We start from the raw sequence: 26786 nt of genomic DNA on the forward strand, positions 1-26786 counted from the left end.
CTTTATGTGGTCCTTAAGCCTCAACTTCAGGCCTATGTTATTCTCGTACTTTATCTCATCCTGTAGATATTCTATCATCTCAAGTCATCCCGAGAAAGATTAGTGCAATAAGAGCACATTCACATAATTTTTATTACAATATATTATTATAATTGTTCCATTTTATCATTAGTTATTGTTAATCTAGTGCTGTTTTATTTATAAATTAAAGTTTATCATAGATACATAAGGAAAAAACACATATATAGGGTCAGAGCATGATTTGAGGTCTTGAAATGTGTCCCCTGCAGTGGAGACTACTATACCACAAATTGGGTAGACTAAAACAACAGAAATTTAGTGTCTCACAGTTGTGGAGTCTAGAAGTTCAAGATCAAGGTGTTGGCAAGGTCATACTGGCTGTGTCACCTGTAGGGTAGAATCTTTCCTTGCCTCTTCTAGCGTCTCTGTATTTTCCAGCCACACCATTGCATCACTTGGCTTGTAGATATATTATTTGGTTTGTAGAAGCCTCTGTGTTTCTTCTCCTCTTCTTATAAGGACACAAGTCAGTTTGGATTAGGGCCCACTTTTGTGACCTCATCTTAACTTGATGACATCTGCAAAGACCATATTTCCAAATAAGTCATTCACAGGTACTAGGGGTTAAGACTTCAACACATTCTTTTGGGGAACTCAGTTGAACCCATAACAGGTGAGACAGGCATCACATTACCCTGTAGGTAATATGGTCTCAATGAACATCTGATAAACCTCCCTTTTGTGTTGTCTTTAAATATACCATTATATCACTCATGCAATGAGGGAGAGACAAACCTGAACTGTGCGTTCCAATACTTCCCCTTCCCAGAGCGTGAAGATGGAAAATAAGTTTTTCCTCAATATTGGTTTTCTAAAATTGAGTGAAATCTTTAAATGAAGATTATAGAACTAGTTAGGCATTGATCTCAAGAAAATTAATTATTTTTGAAGGGATTGATTTGCCATACATCTTTTAACAAAGACAGATTTTCTCAAGGTTTTTGGTATGTTAAAGTCTTTTTGAAACATTTCAGAGAAAAAAAAAAGGAATGTTTTTAGCAAGAAAGAAACGAGAAAATGTATTTAATAATGCCTGATGGGAGACTGGCAAAAGACCAACTGACAGGACCATTTGAAGATTTAATTAACATATAAGATGAATGTTGAAAACATTAATAGATACTGGTTTACATAGCAGTTGGTTAAACTTCTGAGGAGAATCACATTAGAGGTTCCCTGGGGTAATGATTTGCATATTAACAAGAAGTTATGTTAGAGCATTTGTAAAGCACATTCTCCTTATCAGTGTGTCTACCAGTATTTGGATCCCTTAAAAACTTTGTGTTCTGTCTTTAAACATACTATTGTGTCAGCCATGCAAAATTTCCCTTCCTTCCCACTTTCCCCCTTCCAAAGGCACTTTTCCCTGGAAATTGCAGGGTGATGCACTGCTCTGGATCTTGTATCCACTGTGGAAATATTTACACACACAGCTATGGTGTTCTCCTTAAAGAAGACAAGGAGGGGGCTGGGGATGTGGCTCAAGCGGTAGCGTGCTCGCCTGGCATGCTGCGGCCTGGGTTCCATCCTCAGCACCACATACATAGATATTGTGTCTGCCGAAAACTAAAAAAAATAAATTAAAAAAATTCTCTCTCTCTCTCTAAAGAAGACAAGGAAGGCACTTGGACCTCCTATAGAGCCTTGCTCCCTTCTCCACAAATTAATAATTAAACTGGAAATTTTTTTCCAATCAGAATGACTACTTCTCTGTGTGGACCCACTTAGAAGGAGCATGAGGAATTAGGTCACTAGGATACCACTCACTCAGTTCTATGCAGCAAATGATTCCATTGTCTGGAAACACTAATTTGTCCAAGAGTAGCCTACTTTTACTAAATTACAAAGCTAATTTATGAAATTCTACTGAGGAAATAATTTTCCAAATGGTACCCTAGTGGCCTGAACAAGCTATTACAGCCCCCAGTCCTACCTACCTTCCTTTGAGGACATGAACTATTGGAAAAAACTAGCTAGCTGCACAAGTCTACTGACTGGCTTCATCAAAAACTCTCCAGTCTGTGCTCTGCACCATAGAGTAGTGGGTTGGCAGCCCGAATTCAGGAAACTTGTTAGAAAGTGCTGAGAGCCATAGCCAAGTAAGAATGACACATGGCATTTTTGGTTGAAAGGTGACCCTGCTCAGGGATTAGGGTGGCTCCAGGTTTAGGGTGGATCCTGCTAGATTAGAGTGGCTCTGGGTTTAGGGTGGATCCTGCTGGATTAGGGTGGCTCCAGGTTTAGGGTGGATCCTGCTGGGAATAGGGCGTATCCTGCTGCCTCAGGCACCCCACGGGGTTCTGGGAGAATTGGTACTCAGAGCCCGGTGGAGGGAGTGTATTTTCCCAGAATGTGCCGGTGAGAGTTCGGGAATAAAGAGCTGCTGTTTGAATCTACAAGCTTTTTGTGGTGGCTTGATTATTTTGTGCCCAGCCAGACTGCGGCAGAAAGTGTCAGAAGTAAGAAGCACCCATCTTCTGTTATACTGGAGGCCAGGACGGAGGCCAGCCCACATGGTACCCTTGCGCCTATTAGAAAACGCAAAAGGGACAAGCCCAGGCCAGAGTGCTTGGCTTGGTGAATGGAGGCCAGTTAGATACCACCCTGTTCACCTTGCCGCCTTGATGGAGTGTTCTTGTACAGAGCACGACTGCACTTGGGGGCCAGCAGCAGGCTCCACATCCATTAGGCCAAGTGAGAGCCCTAAGGTACCAAAGAGAGGGACTTGGAATCTGGAAGAATTACATTTTGGCCTTGGTCCTGCTGATCACTAATGAACGATACTGGACCAATCTCCTCCGGTTCCTTTCCTAGGTCTCTATTCCCATCTGTGTAATGAGAATTAGAACATATACATTTTGTGGTGGTGGCTCTTTTGTTTATTTTTCAGAACCTGGAAAATGAACTCTTACATGCAGCCTGAAGAAATAGATTGGCTGCCTTGGAGCTGTTCCAGTAGAAGCAGGGGTGAGCCTCAGTATCTCGTGGGCTTCTCCTTCTTGCTGACCCCAAGGCAATTCCTGAACATGGCCCTGAAACCCCAGACTTCTCAGAAGGGATACAACCTGATGTTCAGGGGCCTAAATGGCTCTTAGACAGTCCAAGACACTAGTTCTCCCATTCTCAGCTTCCTAGTGTCTCCAGGGCATTGTATTCTATGGGTCACTTTTTGTGTCTGAGGGGGCAATGTTATATTGTGCTCCAGGACTGTAGGTAATTTGATAGAGAAATTCATCTAGAGTGAGCTGTGCAAGATAAAGAAGGCATCTAACAGTCGCAGTGCACTTCAAGGCTGGCAAGCTGTTTTTCCACTCCTTACATCCTTTAAGCCTTTTCAACCATTCTGTGGATCATCCCCACATCCCAGGTGATGAAATGGATGCAGGAATATTGAGTAGCCTGCTCCTGGTTGTACAGCTGGAAAGAGTTACCCGTGCAGCCAGGTGTTTTGATTCCACGCCTATTGCTTTTTCCTCTTTCTGTATCTCAGCTTCCTGTCTTGACTAATCTGCTGCAGATTAAGTCCAGGAGGAATAAAGAGTTGACGTCCAAATAACTATAAATCTGCAGCAGGGCAGACAGTATATGTTAGCCTCTAAAAGGCTGCAGAAGAGGCGCAGGGAGAGCTGAATGAGGTGTTCACAGCCACGATTTCCTTTCATTACATAAAGGGTTTGCTTGTCAAGCACCATCTGGAAGATGATATGCAGCCACTTTTCCATGATGAATGAAGACACGCAGAGGCAGATTCCAGGAGAACAGCATATACATCTTTGTTCGGTGATGTCAGACACAAAATTGAGTTGCTTAAAAACTTGCTTTCAAATACAGGGACAAAAGTCATGGTACAGGAAGGTCACGCTGAATTTAGAAAAGCCAAGACTGTGAGGTTTTCCTCTGAAGCTGTAAACAAATGTGCTTTTGGGTAGAAATTTTAATAAATCTTTCTTTTTCCTCCCCCTGCAGTGCTGGGTATGGAACCCAGGGCCTTGCATATGCTAGGCAAGAGATCTTCCACTGAGCCCCAGCCCCAGCCCTAATAAACGTTTTTGTGGTAAGGTAAAAGTAGATATAGGAGTCTACTCTTACCAAATACAAGACTAGATAAATTATTGCAAGGTGGGTAGCCTTATAACCACCCCACAGGTCAACAAGTTAAATTTTTGCAACCAAACTGAACTGACTCCCAAATCCAGAATTCCAGTAACTCCAGAGGCTAAGGCAGAAGGATCACAAGTTCAAGGCCAGCGTTAGCAATTTTCAGAGACCTAGTCATAAAATAAAATAAAATAAAAAATAAAAAAGGTTGGGAATGTATTTTGGAGCCCTGGGTCCTATATCCCCAGTATGAAAAACAGAAAGAAAAGAAATTTAACTTTTCCAATTATTCCAGAATTCCCTCCATGCAGCCATCTCAATGACAATCCTCTTTTATCTCCTCTGTAATAATCACTCTCTGACATACAGTTATCACATCATCTTCTTAGTTTTGTCACTCAAGTATCTACCCTCAGACACTACAGTTCAGTCATGCCCTTTAAAAACTGTGCTGTTTTTCAAGTCTCTCACTCCACAAGTTTCCCTTCCATACCTTCCTTTCCCCTGCTCTCGATTTGTTGAAGAGTCCTCGCCAACAGGCAGTCTGGATTTGGCTAAGTGCCTCTTCTATGCAGTTCAACACATTATTCTGCTTCTGGCACATTGGCGACTGGTACCAACACTGAACTGGAGTCTGGCTCAGTCCCTTTTGCAGGACATAAATGATATACTCTTTCATCAGGAGGCACATCATGTCTGGTTTTCACTTTTTTTTTATGCTAACAAATGTGGATGCCATTAATTTCTTGCAGATTGCAAAATGGTGATATTTTAATTCAATATTTCTTTTTCAGTTACCTGTTGGCAATATTATTATAGGAGACATATCCCCTCATCTACCATGGGTTGAGCATCTCTAATCTGAAAATCCAAAATCTGAAATGCTCCAGAATCCAACACTTTTTGAGTACCAATATGACACCACAGGTGGAAAATTCCACACCACGAAACTTTGTTTCATACACAAAATTATTAAAACATTGTATAACATTGCCTTTCAGCTATGTGTATAAGGTACCTATGGAACACACATGAATTTTGTGTTTAGACTAGGGTCCATACCCAAGATATCTCATTATGAATATGAACTGACTCCAAAATCCAAAATCTAAAACATTTCTGGTTCCAAGCCTTTTGGATAGGGATATTCAACTTTTATCTGGTTTTGCAATGTTATATTTCATGTAGAAAAGACAGGATAAATGCTTACTTTTTCTAATTTGTTAGTTCTTAAGATAATAAATTGTTTCCCTATCTTTCTCTGAGGGTAAACCACTAGTTTCAAAAACTGTTGTTATGAACTTCTTGATTTAACTCTATTTTATAGGTTTGGATGCATTGCAATGAACATCTTTATTGACATTCACATTTTTCCTTCTTTAGCAAGTGGGAACATCTAAAGTCAGCTCCTGATCCTTTTGGCTCTGATCAACTAGTCTTTTATAACTTTTTTTTGTGATCTGGTTTGATCCTAGGCCTTGGATCAGCCACTTTTCTTCATTGAGAAGTAGTATTTCAAGACTATAATCTGGGCTGTCAGGATGTTTATTGCTGCTGGGTTGGTTGTTGCTTCTGGGCTTTTATTGCTGGACAGAGCTAAGAAACACACACACACACACACACACACACACACACACAGAGTTAGCTACACAGATTGACACATTATCTCATGAATTCATACTGCTATTTCCAATTCCACTCTAGGACTACAGGGTTTTTATGTAACCTAGCCTATATTATGTTTTAACTCCTTTTCTCTACCCTGAGAATCTGGTTTATGAGATAAAATTAGAATATCCCATAACTCCTCATTTGCTTAATCCTATATTATGCAAAGTATCTCACAATAATGTTACCAATACTACCACAACTAAGTAATTACTGAAAGCAGTTAAAAGTTTTTGCATCAGCTCTTCCCCATTCAAACTATTTTAAAAAATAGCCATATTATATCTACATCATCAGACCAAGCAACCAGTACATGATATACTTTCTTCTTAACATCCATTTGATCTTTTTAAAAATAAGTAACAGCTCTATTGAAACATAATTCATATGCCATAAAATCCACCCCCTTTAAAGTATACAAAATTCGTTGGTTTTTCGTATATCTGTGTGGTTGTGCAACCATCCTCACTATCTAATTTTAGAACATTTCTATCATCTGAGAAAGGAACCCACTAACAGAGATTCCTGTTCCTCCTCCTCAGCCCCTGACAAACACAGATCTATTTCCATCCCTATGAATTTGCCCTTCTGGACATTTCATACCAATGGAATGATACAGACTGTGGCTTTCTTGTTTATGAGATAAAATTAGAATATCCCTGTTTCATTAGAATTAGAATCTCTGTTTCACATTGCTTAGTGTTTTCAAAGTTTACCTATATCAGAGCATGCATCCGAATGGTACTTAATTACTTTTTATGGCTGAAAATATTCCATAGTTTAGATATACCACATTTTTCTGTCCATTCATCAAGGGATTTGTAGGTTTTATTATTTTTCAGTCCCTATGAGCAATAGTGGTATATATATGTATTCTTTTGTGTCCAAATATATTTTCAGTTTTCTTGGTTATATACCTGTGATGGGTTATGTGGAACCATTTGGTTCACATGTTGGGAAACCACCAGACTGTTTTCCAAAGAGGCTGTGCCACTTGATGTCCCACCAGCATGCATGGAGGTTTCATGTATTCCACATCCCTTCCAACACAACACTTGCTATTGTCCATCGCTGGTCATGGCCATTGTAGTGGTTGGGAAGCGGGTGTCTCATTATGGTTTAGATTTGCAGTTCCCTAGTGACTATGTTATTGAACATCTCTTCATGTGCTCATTGCCATTTCTCCTTGTTAGAGGGTTTCACACAATTTATTATGATTTTTAAATGATTGGTGATAAGTTTCACTGAACAAATAATTTTGGAAATTTATATACTTCCCTAAAAGTTAGGGATACATTGAATCCTCCATATAAATATATGTAAGAGTGTATGAGGATATAAAAGTTCATTAAAAAGCATATAAAAAAATAGGAATTCCTGCTTAGTTTAATTTCCTGCTGCCTTAAAAAAGTACTTAGCTTCACTTATCGTCTGAAGTCCATATTAGTGGTCTGGTATAATTAAATGTATGTAAGAGAGATACAACACAATTTGTATTTATCTTTAATTTTACATCTCATAGGCAAACCACCAAGTCATTCTTTCTGTCTGTCTGTCTGTCTGTCTATCTATCTATCTATCGTTGCCTTTATAGCTTATGTTAGTCAAATTTTCATTGCTGTGACCAAGATACCTGACAACTTAGAGGAGGAAAGATTAATTTTGCTCACAGTTTCAGAGGATTCAGTCCGTGGTCATCTGGCTCTATGACCTTGGGTCTGGGATAAGATAGAACATCATGGAGAAGGGTGTGACTGGGGACAGAAGAAAGCTGCTCAGTCCATGGCAGTTGGAAAGCAGAAAGAGGGAGAAGGAGAGGAGAATATGGGGGTGCAGAGAAAAAGGCCAGAAAGAAGAAGATGAGCCCTTCCAGAGCACATCCCCAGTGACCTACCTTCTCCAGCTAGTTCCTACCTCCCAGGTGTCCATTCAGCCATCAATCCACTGACGAGGTAGAGCCCTCGTGATCCAATCATTGCCCCAAAGCCACACCTCTGACTTTGGGCGACATTCCAGATTCAAACCATAACATGGCTTATGTATTTTTTCCCAGCTTTATTGGGGTATAATTGACAAAACTGTATGTATTTAAGACGTACAATACGTTGAGTTGATATACGTGCACTTCCTGAAACTATTGCCACAATCAAATGATTGCCATTCCATCACCTCACACACTTACCATTGTGTGTGTGTGTGTGTGTGTGTGTGAGAGAGAGAGAGAGAGAGAGAGAGAGAGAGAGAGAAGAACATTTAAGATCTATTCTCTTAGCAATTTTCAAGTATATAATACAGCATTATTTACAATAGCTGCCATGTTGTATCTTAGGTTCCCAGGATTTATTCATGTTGTAATTGAATTTTTGCCTCCTACGACCAACATCTCCCCATTTCCTTCACTTCTCTCTAGTCTTTGGCAGCCATTATTGCACTCTGTTTCTATGAGTTCAATGTTTTTAGATTCTGCAGACAAGAGAGATCTACAGCATGTGTCTTCCTGTGACTGGCTTATTTCACTTAGCACATTGTCCTCCAGTTTCATCCGTGTTCCTACAATGGCTGGATTTCCTTGTTTTATAGGGCTGCATATATTCACATTTTCTTTATTTGTTCATCTATTAATAGACAGGTGTCTTGCCAATTGTGAAGAATGCTGTAATGAACTTGGAGTGCAGATGCTATTGAGATACTAACTTTGTTTCTCATTGGTCATTTCTTTCCTTCATTGGAGAAGCATGCACTTAGTCTTGTTTCTAAAGGAGCTATATGTTTAATGCTTATCCCCTGTACTGATGTCAACATCTGTCTAGTTATTTTGTTGTTTACAGCTCATTAACTAACAAAATCCTTCAGGAAGGGTTTATGGGAACAAGACTGCTGAGTTCTTGCACAACAATGATGATTATCTGTGACATTTATAATTGAAGATATGGTTTTCCTGAATATAAAATCCCCGAGTAACATTTTCTTTTCTTTGTTATCTTTTAAATGCTCCTATATTGTTTACCAGGCACAATGAATTATTGTCAAATATTTCGTTTCCCTTGGAAACTGCCTACTCTTCATGTCTCAATACCCAGAAGATGTTTTTATTTTTTTAGAGCCCAGTAATTTTATTCCAGTGTAGCTTGGTCATGGTTATCCTGATTTGATATTATCTAGTAAAATATATGCTTTTTTAAATATGCAATTCAATTTAAAAAATAATTCAGTATTATTTTCTTGAGTCATAGTTTTTCATTTGCTTTGTTCTCTGCTTTGGTTTCTCCATTTCAGGAGCTCCTTTCTGTCATATGTTGGATCTTGTTAATTCTCTTTAGATAGGCAATTCTCCATCTCTCTAATCTTTTCTTTTATTTCTTTATGATTTGAAACTTTCTCTCCTTTTTGCTTTTTTATTACTCTCCGGACTGTGAATTTTTTATTATGTCTTTCACTCTAATAATTCTTTCAGCTTAGTCTTTTTTTTTTCTTTTCTATTTCACAGTTAAGTCCATCCATCATCTGTTTTTAGTTAACTGCTATATAAACTGTGGGGTGGGGTTTAAATTGAAATTCTTCTTCTTTTTAATTTTCTCTTATACAGGGCCAGTTTCTCCAGCAGCATTTGTTGGAAGGTTATTTCCCTTCCATAGTGAGTTGCTTTTGCACTTTTGTCAAAAGTCAGTTAAGCTAATTTTGGGGGTTTATTTGTGAGTTCTTTACTCAGTTCCATTGAACTAGGGGTCTGTCCTTCTGCCAAACCACAATATCTTGATTATTAATCTCTGTAGTAAGATTTAATATCAGGTAGAGTAATTACTCCTACTCAGTTTTCTTTTTTGATACTGGTTTAGGTATTACCTAAAGAGCCTGTACCTTTTTGCCTACATTTAAAAACAAATTTTCTATGTCTAAAGATAAACCTCACTGGGATTTTGATGGAAATTGTATTAAACCTGTAGAACTATCTTGGAAGAACTGACATCTTGACTATACTGAATATTCTAATCCATGACAGCATCCTTTTCCATTTCTATTTGTTTAGCTTTGTTTATTTATTTATTTATTTGGTGAGTGGTGCTGGGGATTGAACCCAGTATCTTGCACTTGCTAGGAAAGCACTCTACCACTGAGTCGAGTCTCCAACCCCAATCTTTAAGGTCTTTTAAAAAAATTCATCATTGTAATGGTTAATTTTGTGTGTCAACTTTGCTGGGCTAAAGTATCCATATATTTGGTCATACATTATTCTGGATGTTTCTATCAAGGTGTTTTATGAATGACATTAATATTTAACTCTGCATGGATTTTGAATAAAGCAGATTCCCCTCTATAATGCGAGTGGTTCTCCTTCGAACCAGTTGAAGACCTAACTAGAAAAAAGAATGACTTCCTTCAAGCAAGAGGGAATTCTGCTAGAATACTGACTTTGAATTCACACTGCCACTCTTCCCTGGGTCTTCAGCCTGTCAGCCTACCCTGAAGAATTTGTATTTACCAAGTCTCCACAATTGTGTGAGCCAATTCCTTAAATCACCTCTCTCTCCATCTCTCAGCTTTTCATCACTGTGACAAAATACCTGGGGAAAAAAACAACTTAAAGGAAAAAAAGGTTTATTTTGGCTCACAGTTTCAGAGGCTTCAGTTCACAGTCACTTGACTCCATTATTCCTGGACCTATGGTAAGGCAATACATCGTGGTGGGGAGTGAGAAGTGGAGCAAAGGTGTTTACTTCCTGGCAGCCAGGAATGGGGAGAGAGAGAACAAGAGGAAGGGGTGTGGATGGGTTTGTGGAAAGTATATCCTCCAAAGGCACACCCCCAGTAGCCTTCTTCCCCACCTTCTGAAGTTTCCACCAACTCCCAATAGCCCATTAAACTACCAATCTGTCAATCCCATAAGTAGCCTATTAAACTACCAGTCCACCAATGCACTAATCTCATTGATGATATCAGAGCCCTCATGATTCAACCTCTTCCCAAGGCCCCACCACATAAGCTTTGGAGAGAAATTTCAGATCCAAATTATAATATAAGATTCTCTCTCTCCTCTCTCCTCTCTCTTCTCTCCTCTCTCCTCTCCCTTCTCTCTCTCCTCCCCCCCCCACACACACATATCCTATTGGTTCTGTTTTTTGGAGAATCCTAACTAATGAAACCATCATTTTCAAAAGAAACATGTTTTATTAAATACATACTTAAGTTATTCCATTTTCCTTGATGTGATCATGAATGGTGTTGTATTATTGTGTTTTAAATTTCAGTTTATATATGTTCATTAGCAAGTATAGAAATGCAACTGATTTATATGCAGGTATTGATGTTATATTCTGTGACCTTACTGGACTCACTTATTCTATGAGGTTCTTTTTTTTTTTTTTTTTTTTTGGAGAGTGGAGATTTTTCTATGTTGACAGTCATATCACTGGTGAATAGTAACATTTATCTCTTCTTTTCCAATCTATATTCCTTCCTTTTTTTTTCTCACCGTGTTGCAGCACCCAGAACTCCTGAAACCCTGTGTGTGGATCAAGGAGGCTGCACACCCTTGCCTCTTTTCTGCTCTTCTGGGAAGCACTTAACCTTTCACCAGGAGGCGTGATGTCAGCCTTTGTTTTTCCTTATTGAGTCTCCATTTTATTTCCGGTTCTTTCCTGAGTTCTGTCTCTTCATTGCTGTGTTTTTATAATTTTGATTTTTGTTTTCCTTCTTAGCACTGTTTTTAAATGCCTGTCAACTTGTTTTCAAATAGTAGGTTATATATTTTGTGGTTATGACTTTCCGCTTCCCTTATCTGTAGGGATGTTGCCCTACTCTTTAATCTCTTTTTTGAATATCCTTCTTAAGAATCTAATTCTTAATCCCTGGAAGAAAAGAGTAGAAAAGAGATTTCCACATTCTTTTCAGGTGAAGGGATCTCTATAATCAAATCTGGAACCATCTAGGAAGTAATTTTGATTTGGAATCCACACATAAATTACGGAATAATTTCCAAAACTTTATTACTTAGTGAGTTTTTTCTAAGGATATTGAAATAATGATAATTGGATTAATAAAAGACTTTATTCGTTTTAGTCTTTCAGTTTAGTTTTAGGTTAGTAATAAGGCTCTTTATTAGTCTTACCCCGTTTTGTGTTGCTTTAACAGACTATCTGAGACTGGGTAATTTATAAAGGAAAGAAATTTATTTGGCTCATGATGCTGGGGCTGTTGCATCTGGCAAGGGTCTCATGCTGTTTATAAAATGCCAGAAAAACAGAAGGATAAGGGGAGAATGTGAAAGAGAGAAGACTGGAGGGGTGGCTCAGCTTTATAAAACCCTATTTTCACAGTAAGTGACATAGTCCATGAAACATTAATCCCACATTAATCCCTATTCATGACCCCATTACCACCTAAAGATTCCACTACCTCTCAACGCTTTTACACTAGGGACCAAATGACTTTTGAAGCGAACAAACCACATTCAACATGAGTTTCAGAAGGGACAAATCATGTTCAAATCATAGCAGCCTTACAAAAATGACTATTGAATGATGGGTAGGAATGAGTCTAGAAGAGACATGACGTCTGATGTGCGGTCTTGTTGATTTCTACATGCCTGAAGTAATGATTTCTGTATAGCATCATTGAATACTGTTATGGTTTGACTATGAGGTGTCTCCAAAAAGCTCAGGAGATAATCTAACAATGTTCAGAAGTGAAATGTTTAGATTATGAGAGCTGTGACTAATCAGTGAATTCATCCATTTGACAGATAATCAGTTTGAAAGGACTAACTGGGTGGTAACTGTGGCAGGTGGGGCATGGCTGGAAAGTGGAATTGGGGTTTGCATGGAGGCAGTAAAGCAGTGTGACGCCCTCATTTCTGTACTACCCACTCTGCTGTCGAACTTTTGTAATTGGAGAAAAGCCCTAAAGGAGGCATACATGCGGGACAAAGAAGGTCATTCTCAGCAGGAATGGCCCACTAATTTCCAGAAGCTTAAGAAACAAAGGCCTGTGTTTTATGGAGCAGCATTAGGGAAACGTGTTGGGGAGAATGGAGGGAGCAATTCTGTTTGCTGGATGGCCTCAGTTCCTCCCCTAACCACATAGCTTACTTACAGAAAAAAAAAAGGGCAACATATCACCTCAGAATTATGTCTCAGCAATTTGCTGCTGCTCCTTTGAAACAATGGGTTCAACCACATACCTGAGGCCAAAGATTAGTAACCCCTAATGCTTATTTCTCAGAGATTTTCCATGTGTCATGCGAAAAGTGTCGTACTTTTTATTTTTTACTTAAAAAAAAAAAGTTGGTGAAGGTGTTCTGGTTGAAGGTGACTCTCTCTCCTACTTCAAAACCCAAATGATAAATTTTACTTCATTATTTTCTGTTCAGTTGATGGATGAGAATTATCAAATCTCATGTGGCTCGGCTCATAATTTTGATAGTTTTTCCCTAAAGGCAAAACATTTCTTTCATGTATAATTTTGTTTCAGTCAGTGTGTATGAAAATGAATAACTTCTTATTCTAATGAAATCATTAGAAGACGAGGATTTCTAATAACCCGATTTAATAACGCCAGTTGAATCAACTTAACTGGAACTTCCTTCTTAGCCTCATTACCTTCCCTGGATGATCCAGCATCATTTGTTTCTCAGGGGATTTTCACAAAATCACTAATCAGGAGTAGCTTGGAAGTGCTGAAAACTTGGATTTTAACATAGAGCTTAGGACACTGAATTAAACCAAATAAATAGTCATTGAGTACACTGCCTGCTAAGGACTATGCCAAGTATAACCGCAGATGGATAGCAGACGGGCCCCTGTCTGTAAGGACTGCATCACTAAAGGGATAATGCCACCCAGCATTCATAAAGTGCTTTAGCATTTGCAAAATCCTTTTCTATATTCGTGATCTAATTTAAAACTCATCATGGAACCTATGAAGCAATAAGTATTTCAAGACCTGTCAAGAGGGAATCTCTCTTCTCTCTGCACTTAATTGTCCTTTAGCTATTTTTGTGGCTAAAAGACATTTTAAACCCACAGAACAGAGACAAGTCAAAGATTCATACATATGTGTTAGTCTCTATTAATATCCAAGGATTTCCACAGGCTTCTACCCTTCCAGTTACAATCATGTGAGCAAACATGCTCCAGGTTGGGTGACGAGGACCAGGGGGCATTGGTGATATAGCTGCTCTAGTTGCTGTTTTTGGTTTTTTGAGTGTATTTCCTAGGAGGGGAATTCCTGGGCCATGTGATGATATTATGCTTGCCTTTGGGGGAAACGTAAGATTTTTCTATCTGTACCATTTTACATTCCCACCAGTAATGTCCAAGTGTTCTAATTTCTCCATATCTAACAATGGTTATTATTATTTTTTAAAAAATTATAGCCATTCTAGTGTATAGGAAGTACTATTGCATTATTTTTTCTTATTATGGTAGAGAAATACATAATATAAAATTTACCACTTTAACTGATTTTAAGTGAGCAGTTCTGTGGCATGAAATATAATCCACATTGTTGTGCGACCGTCATCCGCATCCGTATTCACAAGTTTTTCACGTTCCTCAGTTGCAGCTCTGTACCCATTGAACACTAGCTCCCCCTCCTCCACTTCCCCAGCCACTGACAGCCAGCATTCCACTTCCTGTCTCTAAGAGTTCGACTACTCTAGAAATCTCACTTAAGTAGAATCGGAAATTTATTCTTTTATGACTGCTATTTCCCTTGGCATAAGGTCCTCAGGGTTTGTCTGTATTCGAGTGTCACATGTTCCTTCCTTTTAAAGCTGAATGCTATTCCCTTGTAGGTACAGATCACATTTTGTTTATCTATTCTTTCATCAATGGACTCCTGGGTTGCTTCTACTTTTTGGCTATTGTGAATAATGTTGCAATGAACATGGGTGTATGAATATTTCTTTCAGTCTCTGTTTTTAAGTGGAATTGCTGGATTATAAGGAATTAACTGGGTTTGGGTATTTTTGAAGAATTCTAATACCGTTTTCCACAGTGGCAGCATCATTTTGTATTCCCACCAGCAAGGCACAGGTATTTTCATTTCTCCATATCCTTGCCAACACTTGCTATTTTTCTGAGTTTCCCTTTCTTGATTGTGTTCTTTGATGCATAAACGTTTTTAATTTTGGTGAAATACAATTTATCCATTTTTTTTCTTTTATTGGCTGTGCTTTTGTTGTTATATTGCACTAATCAGCTTTCCATTGCTGTAAGTAAATATTTAAAATAATTAGCTTAAAAAGAGAAAAGGTTTATTTTAAGAGGTTCAGCCCAAGATTGGGTGGACCCATTGCTTTGGGGGTCTCTAATGGGCATTCTAGATGGCAATGGCAAAGAGTGTGTGGCAAAGCAAACTGCTCATCTCATGAACAGAAAGAAAAAGAGAAAGAGGAAGGGGCCAGGGTTCTACAATCTCTTTTGTGGGGCTATTTCAAATGATCTAAAGACCTCCCACTATGCTCTACCTCCTAAACAGCCCACCGCCTCCCAATAGGGCCAGTCTGGGGACCAAGCCTTTAACAAATGGGCCTTTGGGGAACATTCAGCACCACAACTACAAGAATCCTCAGTCATTTCCAAGGTCATGAAGTTTTACACCAATTCTTTCTTCTAAGAGTTTTATAGTTTTTGGTCTGGTGTTTAGGCTTTTGATCCATTTTGAATTATTTTTTGTATATGATGTGAGATTGGAGTCCAGCTTTTTATTTTGTATGTGCAAATCCAATTGTTTTAGCACTATTGGTTGAAGATGTTATTTTCACCCCATTGGCTGGACTTGGCATTCCTGTGTTAATTTACTTCTGGATGCTCAGTTCTATTCCAGTGGTCTATATGTTTGTGCTTTGGGTAGTACCACATAGTTTCTATTTGTATAGCTTTCTTATAAGTTTGGAAATCTGGAAATGTGAGTCTTACAACTTTTTCTCCCCCAAGACTTTTTGGCTATTTGTGGCCCCTGCAATTCCATATGAATTTGAGGATTTAATTTTCCATTTCTGCAAAAGGGAATCTTGGAATTTTGATAGGGATTATGTTGAATCTGTATAGCATTCTGGTATTGACATTTTAATATTCTATCCCTCTCCATGAACATAGTATGCCCCTTCATATATTTAGATCTTAATTTCTTGCAGCAATTTTTTGTAATTTTTGGTATACACCTTCTTGGTTAAATTTATTCCCAGGAATTGTCTTCTTTTAGATTTTATTATAAATAGAATTGCTTTATTAATTTTCTTTTTAAATTATTCATCATTAGTGTATAGAAGCACAATAGATTTTTGTGTGTCGATTTTTACCTTTCAACTACTGAATTTATGATCTCTAACAGTGCTTTCTTTTTTCTTTTTTGCAGATTCCTCTTGGATTATCTAAATGTAGGATTATTTCATCTGCAAAAAGAGATAGGATTGCATTTTCATTTCCAATTTTGATGTTTTTTATTTCCTTTTCTTGTCTAATTGCTCTGGCTGGAACTAGTACAATGTCAAATAGAAGTGATAAATGCAGACATCTGTCATTTGTGTCACATTCCCAATCTTGGGGAAAAGATTGAAGACTTTCATCATTGACTATGATGTTAGCTGTGGGTTTTTCATAAATGCCCTTTATCATGTTGAGGAACTTAAGGAATGTGAGCTTAAAATGCTATTCATCGAAAATAAGCTGAGACCTAGGATGATGTTATTTTTCTCCAGAAAGTATTTTTATTTTTATTGTCAATTCCTAACAGTTTAAGTAATGCAGGATTACCTTGACCCAAATTTGGGGTTGAGATTTCTGGGAGCTTGTGACAAGAGGTAAAGTTGGTTTATTCCCTTACGCCTGTGGTGCAGCTGTTAGAGTTTTAACACAAGGCAGGGGACCGGTCCTTACCCTTGGAGACCCCTGGATTAAAACTCATCTTTTTAACCCTGTGCTGTGTACACCTCTTGTGGGTCCCTTCTCCTCTTGATCTTAACCTGATGTTACCTCATTATCTCTATAATTCCTTGATACTTTAAAGAAGACAGACAAAAAAATACTTCTTCTGGCTTTAAAGTTGCCTTTAGTAGGAGAAGTAACTTGTTTGCCCTTCCTGGGAGTGGAGTTTTCCCTCTATTACTCTTCCAGAGCACAGACTGTGAGATGCAGGTACACCTCCCCTCTTGCTTAGAAAGGATACAAAGGGACAAGTTTATTTCTCATCCATCTGTGGAGAAGTACATGCGGAAAAGAGTTAAGAATCTGAATCAAGTGTGTGGTGAGTGAGGCATTTGTAAAGTTACTCATCTTCCCATCCTGCAAACAGTCACGGAATCTGCTTTTCATCAAGAAGTGCAGCCACCTATCTTGCTTTGATTAAGAACAATGGTCTTAGTCCATCAGTCCCATCAGATTCTGGGAGAAGAAAAAGTTGCAATAAGTTCATCTGAAGGATCTCCAAGAATTTACTAAACACGAAGGCAACACTTTTAAAACAGCAAACACTGAGGATCAAAGGAGGTTTAAAAATTATTGGGATCAGAGCCAGGAGGATGTGCTCAGGCTAGAACCCTCCTTTTTCTCCCCTCCCCTCTTCTGCCCTCCCTCCCTTCTCCTTTCCTCCTAGGAATTTTCTCCCTCCTTCCCTCCCTTCCTCCCTCCTTTACATTCCTTCTTTCCTTTGTGGTTCACGTCCATGAAATCAACTCATTTTCATTTTTTAAAATTTATGTTTAAATTCCAGCTGTTCGTCCAGGTAACCTTAGCTGCTGCAGTTAATACAACACAACTTGAAAATTCTGTAACACATGGTGTTAAATAAAATGTATAGCTGGCTATTGATTTGGATTGAGCTCCTGCACTAGGATCCAACAGACCAAACCAAAACATAGTCACTCAAGCTTCAGTTCCAAGCTGAAATGAAGTTGTTAATCTGACCTGAGAAATCAGGAAAGAGGGAGATAATAGTCAAATTCCCAAACAATCCAGTTTTAGTAAAGCATGATAAGAATGTTCCTTCTGCTTTAACCTTTACAAGGAAAGTAATTTCGAAATTATCAACCTTTTTGTATACTTTATTTTTTACTTTCTTTGGCTTTTTCTGTCTCTTCATATTGGGCCCGTGTTGCAGAGCGCAATTCTCTGAATTTCTTCTGATTCTGAGGGCTACTCAATTCACCACTCCTTCGCTCAAATAAAGTCTTACATTTATTTTATCTCAAGTGTTTCTTTTACCAAAGAAGTGAATTTTAGAACAGCAAAGTAAGTACTTTCTGGATCAGTCTTTCCCTCTGCTTCCAAACCAAAATTTTCAATAAAGGTAGGTCTTTCTAACCCACCTTCACCAAAATCTCCTGCTGCTTGGAGTTTTCTTTCTATACCATTTATAACTTTAAAAACCGAGTCCACATTTATTTTGGAAGTACATTTAATTTACAAATGAGAATTCACTGGAAGGTGACAGCTGACAATATCTCCCAAACATCTCTCAAATCCACCCAGTTCTGGATGTGCACACCACCCCCACTTTAATCCAAAACACTGCCACCTCTTGTCAAGCTGACAGCAATAGCCTCTGGGTTCCTTGGACACCCTCAATCCTTTTTCTTTTTTTTCTTTTCTATATTGTGATTAGAAAGATCTTTTCCAATGCCATCATCTTTTGGGGGGATGTGTAGGGGGTGGTAGTGGGGAGAGGGGCACAGTGCAGTTTCTCCATACCACTGAACTTGTTTGCATTTGGCCTCAGAGCAATTACCTATGTGCTGCCTGTCTCCCCAGGAGACTGAAAGTTCCCTGAATAAGGGATGCTTCTCTGCTTTTGCTTGTCAGACACATGGGTGTTTACTCTATTTTTGAATAGTATACAAAGTAGATTAACTTTGTAATTTGCTTATGTTATACTGATTATTTCTCTCCTGGTCCCTTAAAGGCAGGGATTTGGTCTACTCTGTTCACTGATGTACCCCCCTAAGTGCCTAAAAGAATGGCTCCTGCTTAGAAAGCCCCTGTATGAACTTTTGTTGGAAAAATGAATAAACCAGAGAGGTGAGGGCAAAGAGTCTAACTTCTTTCCAGTCCAGGATCACGCTTTGGCATTGTTTCAAGCTCTTAGGAAGTGTTGCCCCGAGAATTTCTAGATAGAAAATGTCTCCAGGAAATTGGAATTTGTAACTAGAGTACTCTAAACAATGCCCGCCAGAGGCTTAGTCATTTTATAAAGAATTGGGAGAGAAGGCAGTGTTTGGCCACAGGCCAATATTTTGAGGTCAGCTACTTTATCTGTGGAATTCTTCACCCCCTGTGCATTCCTTGGCCATCCTGTTAAATTGGAAAATAAATCCCATCCCTGGGTAAGGTGTTGGCTGATAAAAGCTTGAGCTATTGCCCCTTCAAGGGGAATTTGCATTTTAATAGAGGCTGGTCAATCCCCAAAGGAATCAATATCTCTTAACAGTGAAATTTCAAGCACCAGCAATTGAGATATTTTGGGGCCAGACACTTCAGTGTTTCTGATCCAACAGGGGACTTCATAAGTACTGGTAGAAGGCTATGGAAAAAGGTTTCTGGAAATGACCTGCCATTTCCTTTTATTATTTTCAATTTTACGTTTTTGTACCTGATTCATTCAGACATCCTAACAGGCACCAGTCTCTTAATATGTCCATCCAGTCCTTTTAAACCCAAGGAATCTTATTAAAGTTGTTTCATCAATAGGGCCACAAAGGAATTAATATAACCGAAATTTCCAAGTTTGCTAGGAATTCCAAGGAAGCCAACACTTAGTTATTTAAAACTATGTTGGCAAGAGAGAGTAGAGATAGTTTAATAAGTTGTTAATGATGTTATTCATTTAAATTCGTTTTGTGGAAAAAAATTTTCAAAGTTAAAATGTTTGACTTGTATTAAAAGACCTGAAAACGAAAGATAGATGCAAAAACCCCAGTATGACCCGGGAATGTTTTAAACGCCCAGTCCTCCGATGCTAAGTTCTCAGCGGATGGCTTGGAAAATTCTGGGACTGCGGAAAAAAACGGCACCTTGGTTCTTAGATTTCTGCTTTCCAGAAAGGTTCCTGCCCCTCACACCTGAGGACAGAGCAGGAAATTCACCTCTGGGCTCCCCGCCGGGCGGGGTGGTCTCTCCACTCTCAGCGCTGCCACCGCCCGAACCATCCTTGGCCGGCCGCGGGCTTTGCCGCTCGGGTGGCGGACCCGACTCCCACTACCCTGCCGCACCACTGGCCAAGGGCTCCGCAGCGGAGATTGTTGCCCTTGCCCTTGTCGCGCTGCGGTTCCCACTCTTTCCCTTCGGGTCCGCTGCCAACCACCGGCGAGAGGCGTGAGCGCCGGGGACCAGTCAGGGGACCACACCTGCGCCCTCGCCCAGCCTCCCGGTGTAGGTCCCGGCTCCCGCTCCAGCCCGGGCCCAGCGCGCGGCGGCGGGGCTCGCGCCCGGGGACAGCGGCCGCTCGCGCCCGGCACAGAGGCTCGCGCCCGCGCTCGGGCCGGGTAGCGCGCGGGGCGGGCGGGAGAGGGCGCAGCGCAGCGCGGCCGGCTGGCGGGCGGGCGGCTCGGCGGCTCTGCGGAGCAGCGGCAGCGGCATGGGCGCAGGCACCGGCAGCAGCCGCGGGCGCCAGGCTTCCCGCCCGGCCCAGTCTGCTCCCGGCGCGCGGCCGTCGCAGCCTCCGCAGCCAGCTAGGAGGTGGTCCCCGCATCCGGAGCAACTTGCCTCAGACCCTCTGTGAGGAAAGGCGGCGGCGTACACCTGGATCGGGCGGGAGCCGGGCGAGGGGTGCGGGCGCCCAGCGCTATGCCTCCGGCTGGCGGCCCCCGCGCTCCGCGCCCCACCGCGCTGCCCCGCAGCCTGTCCCGCCTGCGCGAGTGCCCGGGCCGCTCCCGCATCGTGCTGGCGCTCGGGGCCACGCAGATGGCGCTCGGATGCCTCATCGTGGCTGTCAGCTTCGCCGCGTTGGCGCTCACTACCTCCGCCCGCGTCCGTCACTCCTGCCCCTTCTGGGCTGGCTTCTCGGTGAGTGTCTGAGGCCCGGCAGGGACAGGGCTCCGGGAGAGAGCGCGTGCCCGGGACCCAGGCGCCGCCGGGACGCCACCGCGGGCTCCAAGTTGGGGTGCGAACGCCCAGGGTCGAGCTGCAGCGCAGGTTGCAGTTCAAAACTCCGGGCAGAATAACTCCGGGGACTGACTCGCGGCTCCCGGAACATCGCGTCCGCTTTTCCGTTGCGCTCATCCCCGGAGTTACTTTTCTTAGAGGAAACAGAAGCCAGGCGCCCACCCTTCGCCACGCAAGGGTGGGCAGGAATCCGGCATTTTGCGGCCGGCCCTTGGGTACTCCGCGCGCTGCCGCGTCCGAGGTGGGATCCGAACCCAGTGCGGTGCTGCGTGTCTGCGCGCGCCTCGCCTTCGCAGTGGCCCTAGCCAGGCGGGGAGGAAGCGTGGTGCGTACTGTCAGGTAGCGGGCCAGTCCCGGCCGCGGTGACCAACCTACCTCCTCTGGCCACTCGCCGACCAGTGTCAGGCACTCTGGTTTCCCGCCCCTAACGGCCTGCTGAACTGGGCAGCCGACCTGCAGCCAGCGTCTGGGGGGCGTGTTTTCTGAGCTTCAGACTGTCAGGACGACTGATTTCAGGTTTTTGACTCCCAAATCAAAGAAGCCGGTGACTAGTCAACCTCCATAGGAAAAAGACACCAGGAGATCGCTATTAAACAAATGATTGTCACTAAGAGTTAATTCTTGACATTTTTTAGCGTTTGGTTGAAAGTTGCTTTTCCCCCTATAGTAATACAGAATGGACATATGGGAATGGGAAAAATATATGCAGAGCAGATATTTATAAAGAGAGGCACTTGTTCTGAGAACTCTTGACATCTGTAACTACATTTGGTTTATGGTGCTGAAATACATCGTATAGACTTACACTTAAACTCGGTATGTTTAAATTCCACCTACAGAAATCCAAACCAAGCCTTTGTAATTAAGGTTTGCTATTCTTGAGTTTTGAAATTAAAAAAAAAAAAAACACAAAAACGTCCAGCTTGCTTTTATTTATTTAATTTGTAATGGCCTTTGTTCTCTAAGTTCCTTTCATGGCTTTTAAAACGAGAACGGAGCAAAAATGCCTTTGAAACACGGATCGATACAGGTGTGGTTGTTCATCCTAATGGGGGTATTAATTTTCAAAGCTTATTTCAGACCAGGGGGTGAGTCTTGCAGAGCTGAATAGGAATAACAGTATGTGCGGTCACAGCTCCCAGCGTTTAAATCAATGAGAGGGGGTGGGAGGCAGGAACACACGAACCGTGATTCAAATGCTCCCCTATATATAGTCTTAACACATCTGTTGCGCAGTTTTTAGTATTATTTAGTATGCATTGTTTTCATGTCTGTCTAGTGAGTACTGAGGTTTCAGTTTGCTGGAACCAGCCTACAGGTGGCAGACTGGTGAATTAGCTCCACTCCCTGGCTCCTCCCTAACATCCCTGCCCCCCACCACCCTTCCAGCCTTTCCACTACTCCCAGGGGTATGCAAAGAGAACTGCCCTTTAATAATAAACCCCAAAGAGAAAACATTAATAGGGCACAGTAGAAGGACTATTTCTGCAAGAAATGCTCACATTTCAGTTTAAAGAGTTATGTATGTAAAACAGTTAATTCAGTTTCAAATGTTATTCTTTACAACTGCTCTAAGAGAGTAGTTCTGGCTTCCCAAGATTCAGAGTAATTCCACAAATTTCTGTGTGTACACATTTCTCTAGGCTCTGGTGAACAGCAACAAACCAACAATAAACTGTTTACATTTTAGAGATTTTTAAGGTAACTTCTGCGCAGGATCCATCTCCTACCTTCCTATCCTTCCATAGGTTTTCTTCTGGGCTTGTTTTCACTCTTCAAACTTAATGTGCCCCAAGCAGCTTTAAAATTCCTTGAATACAGTACATACTATCTTTCACATATTGTTTCCGCCCTTTGCAGAAAGGGGTGATTAATTCCATTTATGTTGTTCAGGTTTGCTTGGTGGTGTGGTTGTGAATGGGTAGCATGGGCCCCTTGCCATATTCAGACAGTCCTCCATATTTGCAGCTTCTGCATCCACAAATTCAATCAAGTACAGATTGAAAATACTAAAAAAAAAAAAAAATCCCTGCATCTGTACTGAATATGTATAGACTTTTTTTCCTTGTCATTATTCCTTAAACAATGTTGTATAGCAGCTATTTAGATAGAATTTACATTGTGGTAGGCATTACAAGACATCTAGAGATGACTTAAAATATATGAGAGGATGTGTATGGAAGTTGTATGCAAATACTACACAGTGCTACATAAGGAAATTTGAACATCCCTAGTTTTTTTTTGGGGGGGCGTGTCTTTTAATCCATCCCCCATGGATTCTGAGGGACGATTATATATGCTTGCCTTCAGACTGCAGATTGGTGACACTGCTTTCCAAGGATGTTCTTCATTTAAGAAAGGTGATTAGGATGGCCAGCTTTTATGGAAATCTGTACAGTGGAGCGTAGATCTGTACTCTGCTTTCTTTGCCTCCTCTGAGGTCTGTACTCCTTAGCAATCTCTGGTTTTCTAGGTCCTCTCTCTGGTTTGTACATGGTAAAGAACCATTGCAAAAATAACTCTTTGTTTAAGAAAAAAACAATACCTAAGAAAAACAGTTTATACTTATTAAGCCCTTCACCCTTCATGAATTCTACATGGTGTCATGGCCCAGTAGTATTGATGGTTTGGTGTACTGTGCCTCCTGATTTTTAGGGCCCCAGGGCAGTTACCTTCCCTCCAATTTGAATGGGACCTCTGACTTGCCTTAGCCAGTAGAATGGAGCACAATAGAGTCTCTCTCCCTTCCAGGAGGCCTCCTGAAGTCTTGACTATTTCTGCTGAGTATACTGAGATGAAGAGGGAATAAGTAACTAGCCCAAGGTCACTCAGCTAAGGAGTGGCTTTGAACTTACTTGCCCCAACTTTAGACACCACATCTCTAACCATTACATTAACTGTTTAGGCAGAAGGGGATGGCATAAAGCCTAGTAGTAAAGGAGTCAGGCTTGATCAGGGGCTTGCAACCTCTGTTTCTTAGGAAAAGCCCCCAAATCATGCCTGGAAAGATGAAGATTCAAAAGAAGCTTGAGAAAGCACTAGGGAAGGTGAGGAAATTTAGTGGTGTATGTGTTTTTTTTTTTTTTTTGGTGGGGAGAGATGGTTTTATAGAAAGGTTTATTTCAGCCCACAGTTTGGGAGGTTTCAGTCCATGGTTGGTCGGCTCATTCCTTTTGGGCCTGTGATGAGGCAGCACATCATGGTGAGGAATGTGTAGTGGATCAGAACCATTCACCTCATGGCCAGGAAGCAAACAGATGAAGAGGAAGGGGTTTAGGTCTCAATATTCCTTTCTAAGGCACACCCCCAATGACCTAACTTCCTCCCACTTGGCTCCACCTCTTAAAGTTTTTACCACTTCCTAGTAGAGCCAAACTTAGGACCAAAGCTTTAACATGTGGGCATGTGGAGGACACTTAGGATTCAAACTATTTCAGGGGACCTTGACATAGTTGGAGACAGGTGAAGTAGAAGAAGGCCAGAGCTCTGCAGGCCATTCCATTAACTTGAGGACCACCTTCAAATGTTTTCCTGTCCTATACTGTGCTAGCTAAGGATTTAGGAGCTGGATCAGTTCCCTGGTGGATGAATGCCTCCTGCATTTTGGAGTTAATGATCATCAGTATTAATGGCTTAGAGGACCAACCGAGGTGGGTGAAGTTTTTGAGCAGTTATCCTTTAATAGATCAGCTTCATTATTTTCTTTGAAATTTGATTAATTCCCAAGACATCAGACAAGTACATTATGAATTATTCAAATTGCTAGTACATACATTGATAAAGACATAATCATTGGGTGCTAACCCTGTGTGTGTGAATGTATGCGTTTGAGTTGCCTTTAAAAGCAACTTCACCTGTTTTTTTTTTCATACTGAAAAAGCAATATATAATTGTTGTAACAACTTAAAACAAAACAAAACAAAAAAAAAACATGCTTTCTTCTATACCAATTCTCTATGCATGGTTAACCAAGATTACCAGTGTTGTTTAATGTTGTCCTTCCACACTTTCTTTTACAATCACAGAATGTATTGGAATTTATGTATATGGAATATTTCTTTTCTTTTCAAGATATAAAAATGGGATTAAACCACCCACATTACTTGGACTTCTTTTCAAATGTAATTTTTAAATGTAATGAAGATTCCTACCTCCTGTGCTGCAAAGGAAAAGAGCACTCTTGGGTCATGGTCCCATGGGTGGCAGCAACTATATTCTTGTGGAAATGAATCCAGCGGTACCTAACAAAATTCCAAATTGGACTGTGCTTTGACTAGTGTGTTGGTCAGCTGTCTGTCATGGTGACGAAATACCCAAGAGACTCACCTTTTCAGGAGGAAAGGTTTATTTTGTCTCATGGTTTCAGAGGTTCCAGTCCATGGTCACTTGGCCCTGTTGCCTTTGGTTCTGGTGCAGAGCCTGTGCACTGAAGGAAGTTGACTTAATTTTTGGTGTCTTTCTGTATAAAAAATACTTTTTACCTAGTTAAATCTAGTTTTCACTTTAATCATTTCTGGATTGTTTTCTTAGTTGATAGAGTTATCTCTTCAGAAGTCACACAAATATTCTAAATTTCTTTTTAATGTTTAATTTAACTTTTTATTCATGTCTTCATTCATCTAGAATTGATTTTGTAGATAGTGTTTAGAAAGGGCTAACATTAATTTTGCTTTGAATTGAAGTTTCTACTTACATATGGCTCTCTTTTTGGACTATATTCAGTTTTATTCTCCTAATTGTTTATCTATCTATCTATTTATGTTGTGGTGCTGATGTTGAACCCAGGTTCTTGTGCATGCTAGGCAAAAGCACTCCACCACCTAGCTATACCTTTAACCCATTTGTTTCAGAATCAATACTGCATTTTTTTGATTATGGCAACTTCCTAGTGAGTTTTACTACCTGGTAAGGTAAGTCTGTCCACACTGTTTTTCCTCTTTCAAAAGTGCCATAGTGGTTCTTCCATTTGAACTTTAAAATATCTCTGTCTGGATTCTGGTAAGATTGTTTTATGATTTGCATTTCTCTGTAAAAATGAAAACTAGGAGATTTAATTAGGTAAAAATTTTTTTCTCTACAGCAAAAGACACCAAAAATTAATTCTATTATATTTATGGATCAATTTAAAAAGTACTGTTTTATAATATTGAATCTACCAATTAAAGAATGTGATGTTCCTTGATTTGTTCTTATTTTTATGTCTTTCAAAAAATTTTTATGTCTTTCAAAAAATGCTTTATGGGGATGTGTTCATGGTGGCAGAGTAGTTTTTAATTCTTCCTTAAATTTCTGAGCATTAAGTCAGTCAGCAAGAAGACAGCCATAGAAAAAGCTCAGAGATGACATGGTTGGCAAAAGTGATGGGGTGCACCCGAGAGTCCCAGCCTCAGGCGAGTGGGGCCACACACCAGCAGTAATAGGATCACAATGTCACTCATCCCTAAAAGTGGAAGTGAAGTATGGATGGCCACATCCAAGAACAATTGACAAAACTGGAAAGGTCTTAAACAGTTTTGTATGGGCAAGAATAGTGACTGGACAAGAATGTGGGAGAATCCACATCATGCCTTGGAGAATCTTAGAAATGCATGGTAAGTCCTTCTTCCTAGAAGGGCAGAGTCTCACCCTGTGCAGAAATTACTGTGAATATATACCAAATTGAGCAGGACAGGAACACAGATGGTGAGAGGAAATAGGTTCAGGTGCTAGAAGTGAGGATGCAGACCTGCAAAGAAAGAGATTTTAGAAACTGGTTGGGTCAGTCAGCTTTCTTTTACTATAATAAAATACCTGAGATAATTAACTCAGGATGAAAAAAATGTTTATTTTGGTTCACAGTTTCAG

The 26786-nt window shown here is 40.5% G+C and overlaps 1 protein-coding gene across 3 annotated transcripts in view; it reads left to right on the forward strand.

The window, feature by feature from the left end:
* Positions 1–20624: 20624 nt before the first annotated feature.
* Entrep2 (endosomal transmembrane epsin interactor 2) overlaps positions 20625–26786 on the forward strand; it is a 406888-nt gene continuing 400726 nt past the window's right edge. For all 3 annotated transcript variants that reach the window (XM_026406972.1, XM_026406973.1, XM_077800245.1), the window contains exon 1: positions 20625–20843. In XM_026406972.1, coding sequence (XP_026262757.1) covers positions 20625–20843 — 219 coding nt within the window. The remainder of the gene's footprint in view (positions 20844–26786) is intronic.

The sequence above is a fragment of the Urocitellus parryii genome, chromosome 6 (assembly GCF_045843805.1).
Source record: "Urocitellus parryii isolate mUroPar1 chromosome 6, mUroPar1.hap1, whole genome shotgun sequence".
In the NCBI taxonomy this organism is placed as follows: Eukaryota; Metazoa; Chordata; class Mammalia; order Rodentia; family Sciuridae; genus Urocitellus; species Urocitellus parryii.